At 44.4% G+C, this 12,342-nt stretch overlaps 1 protein-coding gene across 3 annotated transcripts in view; it reads right to left on the bottom strand.

Annotated features, from left to right (window-relative positions):
• Positions 1-12,342, bottom strand: part of LOC146554254 (uncharacterized) — a 28,683-nt gene extending 16,341 nt beyond the window's left edge. For 2 of the 3 annotated variants that reach the window (XM_085256105.1, XM_085256106.1), the window contains exons 1-4: positions 11,894-12,342; positions 11,228-11,389; positions 3,235-3,432; positions 2,737-2,895 (exon numbers count right to left, since the gene is read on the bottom strand). In XM_085256105.1, coding sequence (XP_085112231.1) covers positions 2,737-2,895; positions 3,235-3,432; positions 11,228-11,389; positions 11,894-12,121 — 747 coding nt within the window. In that variant the 5' untranslated portion in view covers positions 12,122-12,342. The remainder of the gene's footprint in view (positions 1-2,736; positions 2,896-3,234; positions 3,433-11,227; positions 11,390-11,893) is intronic. The other variant, XM_085256107.1, reaches the window with a different exon arrangement.

The raw sequence follows: 12,342 nt of genomic DNA, 5'->3' as shown, positions 1-12,342 counted from the left end.
GTTTAGGTGGGTCTCCTCTGCATATTCCCTTCGCCAACTTAAAACCCAAGCTGCATAATCATGATCTAGGTCAGCGGTCCCCAACCCCCGGGCCTCGGACCGGTACCGGTCCGTGAGTCGTTTGGTACCGGGCCGCGAGAGTTGAGGCTCGGGTGTGAAATGTCTGGTTTTCAGGGTTTTTATTGGTTTTCAGCGTTATTTTGTTATCGTTTTTATCGTTTACTCGGTTTTCCTGGGTCTTTTCATGTGTGTTACGAATAAATTTTCTTTTTTTCGGTACCGGTACTAGTTTTATTTTGTTGTATTTATCCGCGACACGTTAAAGGCCGGTCCATGGAAATATTGTCGGGCATAAACCGGTCTGTGGCGCAAAAAACGTTGGAGACCGCTGATCTAGGTTAATCCTGTTTCAAATCTGTCCAAATCCATGTTTCTGCCAGGCTGCTTTCAGTGTTGTTTCGTTCAATCTGAAGTTGGCCATCTTTACAACTATGGACCGTGGCGCCACATTTGGTGGTGGCTTTGGCACCAGAGTGCAGTGTGCTCTTTCCACCTGTAGCTCAGTGGAGTCAGGCAAATCCACTACTGATGGAGACTCCTCCTACAATCCTTCTTTAATGCCACATATTCTAATGTTTTCTCTTCTGGATCGTCCCTTTAGGATGATTTTTTTCATCATCTCTGTTACTGCTTCCTCATTAAGTTGTATTCGGGTTTCATGATTCTTTCTTCAGCCTCTTCCATTTTCTTGTTTGTTTTACTTATAGCCTCTCTGATTCCACTCAGCTACGCACAGTTATCTTTTCTGAATTTATTTAGTTCTCTGATTGTTCTCCACTAGCCTCTGCTTGCTTGCCATTATCTTCCATGATGCTGTTAGCAGGTGAGATCTGGTCGTCTGTGTCTCCCTCGTGTAGCTTGTGTTGCACAGATTTCTTTCTATTTTTTCCTCTTTTTTTCCTCTTTTTTGGCATTTTGAAGGCCTCACTCTTATTTCTTATTTTCACAAAAGAAACTTTGGTAAATCAAGTTGCCGTGTGCTATTTTTTTTTGGAGCCATGGGCACATATTTGACATTAGAAAAATCACACGGCACACCACCAAACAAAAATGTCACAAAAAGCATGTTGATAATTTTTGCCCGCGCACCAGGTATAGCAGAATTGGTTTCTCCAGGGCCCAGGCCAGACTGACTACTTTTTCTTTTCAAATATTTATCTATTGCTATTACGCCCTGTGTCGTCTCACAGCATGACTATTATGTAATTTCTTCTTCGCCTTCTTCTGTTTTACTGGCAGTTGGCAACCCATTTTATTAGAGGAGGTAGTTTTACTGCCCTCTAGTGGAGGAGAGTGTAATTGTGCCGCGGCACAGTGGTTGGGAAACACTGGTCCCACAGTTTTTATTATTATTATTATTATTATTATTTCATTTTGCTGTAACAAAGACAAAAGACGACATTCTGTACAGTCTTTTGACAGATTTTTATCTTGACAAATGCAATATTTATGAATATGTGTAAAACTTTCATGTTTCAGATCATGAAACAAATTAAAATCTTAGACATGGATAAGTAAATAGAAAATGCAGCTTTTATATGATGCTATTATTTTTCAAACCACATGCCTCAAACCACAACCGCTCTGAAGCTGCTGTTAATCAACTATGTGCAATATCTCAGTCTCTACAATATTTTGGTCTCAGTGGAATTAACATCCCATATAACATGTATATAGTTCACTCACATATATGTACACATATATATTGCATTTTTTTCCCTTGCTGTATATTGTTTTCTCTTCTTTACTTTTGCAACTTTGTGGTCCAGCTACCCAGTTTCGCTGTGCAAGAAACTGCACAATGACAATAAAAAGCTCTAAGGCTCTTTCTCTCTATCTAAGTCTCAAAGCTGAGAAAAGTTTATGTGGGACCTGCCTCTCCCAGTGTTTTTCACACCCGTAGATGCTTGAAATCACTGAGTGTCACTGACTCTCTTTGGTCTCTGGTTATTACACCACTGCAAATGGCTCCCTGCAAAGATTTAGGGAGCGGCAGGTAAAATATGTCGTATTTAAACTTTCAGGATCTGCTGTTCTTTTTGCTGGTGAAGTGTGTCATGTTATCATGCCTAAGAATCTCTCTAAGTTCCACAGAATAAAAGACTGTAGATCCTTGAGGGTATGGAAAGAGATAAAAAAAATAATTATTTATTTGAAGTGTATCAAACAACTGTCCAGGACTGGACTAATAAGCCCTAGAGCAGATGATCTGAAACAGCTGACAGATGGTGTCCAGAGAGAAACATAGGTCACAGTTGTATAATGTGTATTAGAGGCAGCCATGTAAATCTGTAAAAACAGTAGCTTCTGTGACCAGAGGTGTATTTCCCATACAAGAATATTCAATTCATTATAGTTTTGTTGGACTAACGACATCGATTTGTCAAAGAAGACTAAATATTTATTTTCCAAATACATGAAAAAAGCTATCCATGCCATGGGATTTCTTTCCGCAGTGTCCAGTTTGTCTGCTAGTAGTTCCTTTAAGGAACACTGGAGAAATCTGCTTTCAGTAGTGACTAAATGTGGAGATGATAGTTTCTAAACCTTCTGTTCTTAACAGCGACTAAGGCCTGTTCTCACACTTCTAGGAATTGTCAGTATTGTTTTAGATCACACTTGAAAATTGTCATTCATATTCAGTAAGGGGTACTCGCCATCATCATTGCCATTTACCATTATGAGGTCAGCATAGGCAGGCAGTGATTGGCTCCTTCCCCATGGCCTCAGAGACGGCAGATTATCTTCAGTGGTGTCTGCAAGAGATGTTGATTCATCCAGATGGCTTTCTGGAGTGACTGCACCTCCTGACAGAGAGTACAGGGTGTGCTCCTCCTGCAAGAAACACACACAGGAGTGGGGTGAACATGAAAAGCTGGTATTGTTAAACTTAAGAAACCAGATACATGTTTTCCTCTTTTTACAACACATATTTTATTTGAGATAATTAAATGCAAAATGTTTTTGTGTTTCTCTGAAATCAGAAAAACAAACTATATTCCTACCAAAAAACGGGAATAGTTATTTACTTCATTCACTTTCTTAGTGCAGTCATGGACAGATGGTCCATTTTTCAAAGCTTTAGGGGATAAGTGATATTAATAAAATAGAAATCATTGATATGAACACTTTATGGACAGATGCACTCAAACATCCTTGTAGTGATCGTTGTACCTGCAGGATCTCTTCATAAGACTGTCTGATCGAGTCTTGTAGAGGACTGTTCCGCTCTCCAGCCTCTTCCACTTTCCTCTTGGCCTGTTTCACCTCTTCTCTTAGCTTCCTCAGCCTCCATCTGGCTCTGGAAAGCTCCCTCTCATACTCCTCCACTTGGCTCTCCTTCTGTGCCTCCTCTGCCTGCAGAGATAGGATCTGGAAAGACAGGACTCAGTCAGTCCAGTGGGCTACAACAACAAATGTATTAGCTCATCTTGAATTTAAGAGCAGTGAAATGTCTTTCTGATGAGACTGATAAGAGCAACACAAGGTTAGAAGAGTAACACATGAATTATACATCTGTGTCAGATTGCATCGCAACTTACACATAACTGTAGCCCAATTTTAACTACGCTGCAACCTTCAATGTAACCTGACTTGCACCTCCCAAGGAATGTAACTCCATGTCATGTTACTGTCTACCATGATGACTTGAATGGTGCGGAAGGTTGCCGTGTAGGGATAAAAGGAATTTCTGTTCACTATATAAACTATGATGTAGATTTCCTGCAGAAGTTCAAATCATGCTTAAGTGGCACGAAAAAGAAACACCTGGAGGAACGTTTAGCAGTAACTAATTATTTAAATAAGCATTAATTAAGAAGCAGCAAGTGTAACGGTATGACTGCACAGCTTTGGAATGGGAGTCGCAAGTTCGATTTCCGCCTGGAGTGACTGTATCCAATAAGAGTCCTAGGCTAGACCCCCATGCTAATCAAGCCTACCGCAGACATGAGCGAAGGAGATAAATATGAAGCCATACTTGCTCGGACATCGCCCGGATTAACAAGGTCCGCATCAGGTGTTAAGAAACCAGGGCACCCAGATGAGAAGTGGGCTACAGGAACAGGAAGGCATCGGTGGGCAAGAGACAAAAATAGTGCACTGTTGGAATGCTCTACACAAGTAACCCCAGTGGAAGGGGTTACACGAATATGATTAAGATTCTTATGGAATCTTCAGTACCCAGCATCCACATTGATGGCAAAACAACTAGTAGCTCAGTGTTCCAACATTCGGAAGAAGGGACCGCTCTCATGGCTAGAAATTGAAGAGGTACAACACACATGCTATAGAAAAGGGGAGCCAGGACGACAGGTCAGGGGGGAGATACCATTACCCCCACCTGAGATTGGGTACCAAGCCCATGTGCGATAGAAGAAGGATTGTTGAGTGAAAGACAGATTCATGGCGAAGCTTGAAACCTGGATCCTCCATAGCTGGTTACCGAAACTAACAAGCTGATCTACACCACGGCAGCAATGAACAGTGAGAATCTTGGCTACAAGTTGAACAGCCACAAGGAGCAGTACCCTCCATGGAGAAGGAGACTACAGGCCAAGGTCAAGGTAGGCGTCTAGTCTAGTTAGACAGTTCTGTGAGTCCGAGCAATAGGCAGGCAGGGTGAACAACACCCTGTTGACCATCCGAGAAACCTTTTTGCAACGAGTTGCTCCTGCAACCCTGTCCCTGGCTAGTGCACCCACATTCTTAGCTTCCGCTTCTCTGCGCTCCCCTCTCCTGAACCATTTACAGGGGAGGTGGGCCAGTGCAGAGGCTTCTTCTTCATTCTGCTCTGCTATTCCAGCACTCTTCCAGGGCCTTTCCCAATGTTAATTCAAGGGAATAAATAATTGTTGGTTCCTTTCAGGACCCTGACTTGTAATGGGTCAGATCTTACCTCCTGGTGACATTCTTTAGAAATACTTACTTATGCACAGTTCCTGTAAGATTTTAAGGTTTTATTCCACCATCCTTTGTGCACAGATGAAGCAGCCCATCAGTTGCTCGGCCTTTGACAGTACCCGGTCTGTAGCCGAGTTCTCCATTAATTTTCATGTTAAGGGCACAGAGACAGGGGGGTAAGAAAACGCTTTGTGCTCCCCTTTAAAAGGATGAGCTCGCTGCACGGGATGAACCCAGGTGTTTTGAAAGCCTAGCCGATTTTGCAATCAGGATTGACAATCGGTTGCATGAAAGAGAGAGAAGAGGGTTAGAGGTTACAAGACCGGGTGGGCACTTCTCCATTCGTTTTGCTCCTCGGACCTTTCTGACTAGCTCCATGAGTGTCTGACAGCACAGATAAAACAGCTGCTAGTCGATGAGAGACACCCAGAATGGCTAACTGAAGGCTGAAGAGACCTGATCTTCAAGGACCCCAGTCTTCCTTGTTGGCATTTGCTTTGCCTCCCCCTGAGCCAATGCAACTGGGATGCACAAGGTTGACATCAGAGAAATGCTGGAGGAGGTTCGACAAGCAGTTGTGTATGTATTGTGGTTTGTTGGGCCATTTTCTGGCCTCTTGACGTGTCTGGCCAAAAGACAGTGCCTACCAGTAACTGTGGGCCGTGACAGGGATACTAAGTGGGCAGTGCCTCTCCAGATGCCGAGGGTCCCCGTATGCAACTCCCTACCACCCTGTGTGGCAAGACCAGGACCTATTCAATACAAGTGCTTTTGAAGGCAGGTGCCAAGCAGAGTCTGATTGACAGAGATTTGGTGCAACAACTTGTGAGGTTCTGGTAGCTGTAAATGCTCTCAATGGTCAGTCACTTCCCTCCGTCACTCACCAAACCAAACCAGCTGAACTTATTCGTTAACAAGTATCTACTACCTTGGTCCATTTCTCATTACTCCTGACAGTCCAGGTTCCTCAACACCTGACCTGGTGAAGTCCAAGCTGTTATGGCTTCAGTTAACAGCCATAACAGTTATGGCTTCAGTTAAATATATCGCAAATATTCCGAGATAGGCTTGGTTAGCATGGGTGCCTAGCCTGCTGACCCTTACTGGATACACACCTTCACGTTGAACCCCCAACATAAAGTTCCTAAGGGGACAACTGTGCTATCGTAAGAATAGCAACACCAAGGCTGGAAGACAGAGCAATACTGGAAGAGCATATGGGAGAAGGACACAACCCAAAACAGCAATGCTCATTGGCTAGTAGATCTAAGAACAGACCACAGCAAAGGTCGCCAGTATGAAGAATTGGACAGAACCAGGCCCTGACATGGTTCACGCCTACTGGCTGAAGAAGCTGACTGCACTCCACGAGCGTCTGGCAGCGGAGATGAACCAGCTGCTAGTCAATGAGAGACACCCAGAATGGCTAACTGAAGGCCGGACAGTTCTGATCCTCAAGAGCCCCCAGATGGTATCGGTGACGTCCAATTACCGGCCAATAACCTCCTCAGTACCACATGTAAGCTCCTGTCAGGCATCATAGTGGCTAAGATGAACAGTCACATGGGTCAATACATGAGTGGGGCACAGAAAGGAATTGGCAAGAATACCAGTGGCGCAAAACACCAGCTAGGTTGGTGGACTAGGCTGACCAACCTGTGCACTGCCGAATTGATTACAAGAAGGCCCATGACTTGATGCCCCACACCTGGATCCTGTAATACTTAGAACTGTACAAGATCAACATGACCCTAAGGGCCTTCATCAGGAACTTAATGGGGATGTGGCAGACAATGCTAGAGTTCAACTTCAAGCCCACAGCACAAGCCATCATCAAGTGGATCTACCAAGGAGATGCTCTGTCCTCACTACTGTTCTGAACCCATCAGTGAGATCATTGATAAGACTGGCTATGGATACTGACTATGGAATGGAGCAATTGTCAGCCACCTCCTCTACATGGATAACAGCAAGCTAATGCCAAGAGTGACCGAGACATCGATTCACTGATCCAAACCACCAGGATATACAACAATCACATCGGAATGTTGTTCGGGCTGGAAAAGTGTAGTCGGATGATAACAAAGAGAGGGAAGGTAGTCAGAACTGAGGGGATTGAACTACCAGAAAGCAACAATGCAGACATAGAGGACAGTTACAAGTACCTGAAGAGGCCGTTAGGTAAGAACGGAGGTTAGAAGCCTATCATCAAGATCAGGAAACTCCTGACCATGCGTGGAGAGTCCAGCACCCTTAGGCTGTATGGTAAGTGGAAGGAAGGAGGTCAGAGACTGGTGAGTGTCAGCACCACAGTCCAGGATTAGACAACGAACTATATTAGGAAGATGGCTCAAACTGACTGCCTGGTCAGTGACAACTTGAGCCAACAGAAACCCAAGAAAGAGGAGGAACCATCATGGAAGGACAGGCCCCTGCATGGTATGTACCACCGGCAGAGAGTGGAAGTGGCTGATATCCAAAAGTCCTACCAGTGGCTGGACAAAGCTGGACTGAAAGACAGCACAGAGGCACTAATCATGGCAGCACAGGAACAAGCTCTCAGCACAAGATCCATAGAGGCTAGGGTCTATCACACTAGGTAAGACTCCAGGTGCAGGCTGTCTTGGATGCCCCTGAGACAATCCAGCACAGCAGGGTCCAGATGCTAGCAGGCAGGGCATAAAGGGAACGCCATAACCAAGCGGCTGGCATAGCATAGCATAGCATAGCATAGCATAGCATAGCATAGCATCTTTATTTATAAAGCACTTTAACATAAAACCACAGTTCACAAAGTGCTGTAAATGCAAATAGCATAAGCGTCAAACTCAAGGCCCACGGGCCACATCTGGCCCGGCGGACATTTATCATTTTATATAGACTTATTATTATTGTTATGCATGGCCTGCCGATATGAGGCACTAATAACACACAAACTACAGATCCCTTGCTGAATGCTAGGCTAGCTGGGAACATTCCCGAAGCTAGCGAATTGCGAAGCTAGCCCCTTACAATGGCGAAGAGAAAAGTTGATTCTGAAAACAGAGCCTTTAAGCACCGGTGGGAGACTGAATATATGTTTACAAACATTGCCGGTAAACCTGTGTGTCTTATTAGTGGAGCTAATGTGGCTGTAATTAAGGAATCTAATTTAAGACGGCACTACGAGACAAAACATCAGGATAAGCTGAAAAACCTAAATGCAGAAACTACAGAAAGTAGAAGAGCTAAAGAAGAATCTGACATTTCAGCAGATGTTTTTCACCAGAGCAAAATCACAAAGTGAAGCTGTTGTGAAAGCAAGTTTTATTGTAGCAGAGGAGATAGCCAAATCAGCCCGGCCATTTACCGAGGGAGAGTTTCTGAAGAGCTGCGTGATGGTGTGCGACGTCTTGTGTCCAGACAAAACGCAGATTTTGGCAAATGTGAGCCTGAGCAGAAACGTATGTCAAAGTGTAACCGACATGAAACTGCCCTGGGACAAACTTGTTGGATTTGTAACAGATGGAGCGCTGGTGTTGTGTGGTGAAAAAAGTGGACTAGTCAGCAGGATGCGAGTAAAGATGCAGGAGAACTGTACCGGTGAGTTAACAGCATATCACGGCATCATACACCAGGAAACGCTGTGTGGTAAAGTCCCAAAAATGGAGCATGTAATGATCACCGTAACGCAAACCGCAAATTTTATCCGAACTAAAAGTTTAAATCACTGTCAAATTCAGTCTTTTATGTGGGAAATAAATTCAGAGTTTACCGACATTCCTTATCATACAGAGGTCCGCTGGCTGAGTTGGGGAAAAATTCTCAATAGAGTTTTTGAGCTCAGCAAGGACATGGACATGGCATGTATGATGCGGTGAAGGCATTTCAAGTGAAGCTGTCACAAATGCACCAGTGCAACCTGCCTCACTTTCCCTGTTGCCAAGTAATGTTGAACCAAGTCAGCGCAACAATGTTCCCAAATGTGCACTTTGCTGATAAACTGAGCGCACTGAGTTTGCGGCGCTTTGGTGACTTTGAAGCACAAAATGAGAATTTCGAGCTGCTTCACAGCCCATTTACAGTCTACGTAGAAACTGCACCTGTGCAGATTCAGATGGAGCTGCATTCTAATGGGACACTATAAATATCTTTTAAGAAGACTCTTAAACTCAGAAAGAGAAGAGGCCTGTCTAACGTGCAAGGGCAGATCATTCCACAACTTTGGAGCAGCTACAGCAAAAGCGCGATCACCTTTAAATTTATACTTAGTTTTCAGTACCTTAAGGAGCTGCTGATTGGCGGACCTAAGGGAACGGGCAGGTGTATATAGTTGTAGTAGCTCCGAGAGGTGGGGTGGGGTGGGGTGGGGTGGGGGGGGGGGGGGGGCAGGCCATTAAGAGATTTAAAAACAAATGAGAGAATTTTAAAAACAATCCTAAAATGTACAGGTAGCCAGTGGAGTGAAACTAAAATGGGGGGTAATGTGCTCAGACTTGCTTGTTCCAGTTAAAAGACGTGCTGCAGCATTTTGCACAACCTGCAGACGCCTAATGGATGCATCACTAACCCCACAATAAAGTGTGTTACGATAATCCAACCTACATGTAACAAAGGCATGGATTACTGTCTCAAAAAGCTGTTTTGATAAGATGGGCTTTATTTTGGCTAATTGCCTCAAATGAAAAAAGCTAGATCTTACAACAGCTCTGACCTGGCTTTCAGGTTTAAGATCTGCCTCCATTTTAACTCCCAGATTAGTGATGACTGCTTTAGCATACTGTGCCAGCAAACCAAGATTTATAGCAGTGGTCTCAGAAGCACCACCAAAAACCATCGCTTCTGTTTTCTGCTCATTAAAATGTAAAAAGTTCAAAGTCATCCAGGCCCTTATTTCATCAAGGCATCTGAGTAGAGGGTCTACTGAGAAGCCATTTATCTTTTTAAGTGGGAAATAAATCTGGGAGTCATCAGCATAACCATGTTTCCTGAAAATAGAGCCAAGGGGTCGGAGATATAGGAAGAAAAACAAGCGTGCCTAAAACTGAACCCTGTGGGACCCCACATTGAAGAGAAGCAGCAGAGGATACAAACTCACCAAGCTACTCACTCATACAGAAACATCTGTGCTGAATATGGCCTTGAAGTCCCAAGGTCAAAATGGGAGACGCCCCCAAGGGTGGTGGAGAATGACCGAGCTAAGATCCTGTGGGACTTCCAGATACAGACGGACAAAGCGGTGGTGGCTAACCAACCGGACACCGTAGTGATAGATGTAGCGGTTCCAAATGACAGCAACATCAGGAAGAAGGAACACGAGGAGCTAGAGAAGTACCAAGGGCTCAAAGAAGAGCTCGAGAAGATGTGGAGGGTGAAGGTAACAGTGGTCCCAGTGGTAATGGGAGCACTAGGTGGAGCAAGTCCCAAGCTAGGCGAGTGGCTCCAGCAGATCCCCAGAACAACATTCGAGATCTCTGTCCAGAAGAGCGCAGTCCTTGGAACAGCTAAGACACTGTGCAGGACCCTCAAGCTCCCAGGCCTCTGGTAGAGGACCGAGCTTGAAGGATAGACAACCCACAAGGGCGAGAAGGGAATTTTTTATATGTATATATAAAAATATATAAAAAGAGGTGGAAATCAACAGACACCCCATGTTACGATATTATAACAATAGTACTGCAATAACATATATTGCATATATTGCTGTAGATTATGTCTCAGACAGGCAGAGTTTCAGACCCAAAGTGCATACATGCAGGCAGGACTGAACTTAGTTTTATTGTTGGATCTACTGAGAAATAAAAAACCAGGGAGGCTAACTGACAAAAACAAAACAGACATAGCAGTACAGCGATTTACCACACAGACAGGGCACACATCAAGAGAGAGATCACAATGATTGACAGAGTAAAACACAAATAATATATACAAAAGGGGAAATCACAGCAAAGAGGAGAGACCTGGGGAACACAGCAGGTCATAATCTAACAGACGAGAAGGGGGAAGCAAAACTGAACACACTGAACATGGGACAAGAGACTGTCAAAATAAAACAAGAAACACACCAAGATGCAGACTAAGACATGGGGCTTGACACAGGGGCCATGATGAAGGAACACACACAGGAACAAGAGAGACTCGGCAAACATGAATACAAAATAACTCAAAATATTAGAGGAGCAGAACTCAACCCTAAAACATACTAATAAAGCAAAGCGTCATAAACCTAAAGGAAAACTACATACAGAGCACAGGCTGCCAGAGCAGCAGTACTGTGCATCATTACCTGCTGACTTTCTTCATAGCAGAGCTGTCTGGTTCCCTTTATTTGCTGTATCAGTTTCTCTTTGTGTTTCTCTAATTTAACTAGTGTCTCCTCCAGCTCTTTGCGGTCTGACCTCTGCTCCTGAAGTTCCAAGTTTTCCACTGCCACTGCGCTCTCCAGCTCCTACATCACACACAAAGACACAGTTAAAATCTGCAGAACGATATAAATGCTGGGATGATGAAACATTCACACACACAAAGTGCAGGTGAAAAAACAAAATTACGAAAATACACCAGCCCAAGTTACTGTACAGAGCTTTTCCCTTTGCTTGGTTGGTTTTTGTTCTGGCACCAGAAATGGCACTTCCCCTTTTTTAAAGTTCATAGAGAAGTCACCAAAATCTGAACATTTCAAGGACCAGGACATTTGGCAATCCAGACTTGCGCTGAACACGTGTGTGTTTACAGCTTCATGTTTGTGAGACTAGTCCTACAGCATCATGACATCACATGAGAGCATCATGGGAAATGCAGTGATGGAAGGGTCCCAAACTGGAAACCTTACAGCCACACACATGCATAAAAATGATATAGGTACTGTCCAAATGATCTCACAAATAACAGAAAACGTGATTTCGACAAAAAACACAGACACACACAGACACACAGATTCAAACACACACACCAGTGCTAGGTGCTGTGGTCTTCTTACTCTGATCTCGGCCGTCTTGGCAAGGATTCTCTCATCAGTCTCCATGATGTCGGCGTCCCTGGGAGATGACCAGCAAAGTAGACAGGAATGTTTAAGGAGGGATGAGAGAGAGCATTCGTTCTTCCAGTCTGCTTTTCCTTCATCATGCCCTCCTTCCCACGATCCCTCTATTTTTTCCTGCTGCACTGCTGGCTCCTCCATTGCTGCCCCTCTCTAGCTGTCGCTACACTGCAGAGGAGGCGGAGCTCCCTCTGTTAACGTGCCAGCGTCTGCACGCACGTGTGTGTGTGTGCTGGAAAATGCACACAGGCAGACTGCACCAGCGTGGAAGATGAGTCAGACCAGAGAAGGGTAGAGCCGACTTATGCATCAATGGAAGAACGCCCGCTCCTGTACAAGTCTCCATCCTTCATGTTTTCCTC

Source organism: Mchenga conophoros, linkage group LG18 (assembly GCF_057382185.1).
Source record: "Mchenga conophoros isolate Kocher_MC1m ecotype Shallow Benthic linkage group LG18, M_conophoros_male_GT1.1, whole genome shotgun sequence".
In the NCBI taxonomy this organism is placed as follows: Eukaryota; Metazoa; Chordata; class Actinopteri; order Cichliformes; family Cichlidae; genus Mchenga; species Mchenga conophoros.
The sequence above is the reverse complement of the archived record's forward strand: the minus strand, read 5'-3'. Positions and strand labels throughout refer to the sequence as shown.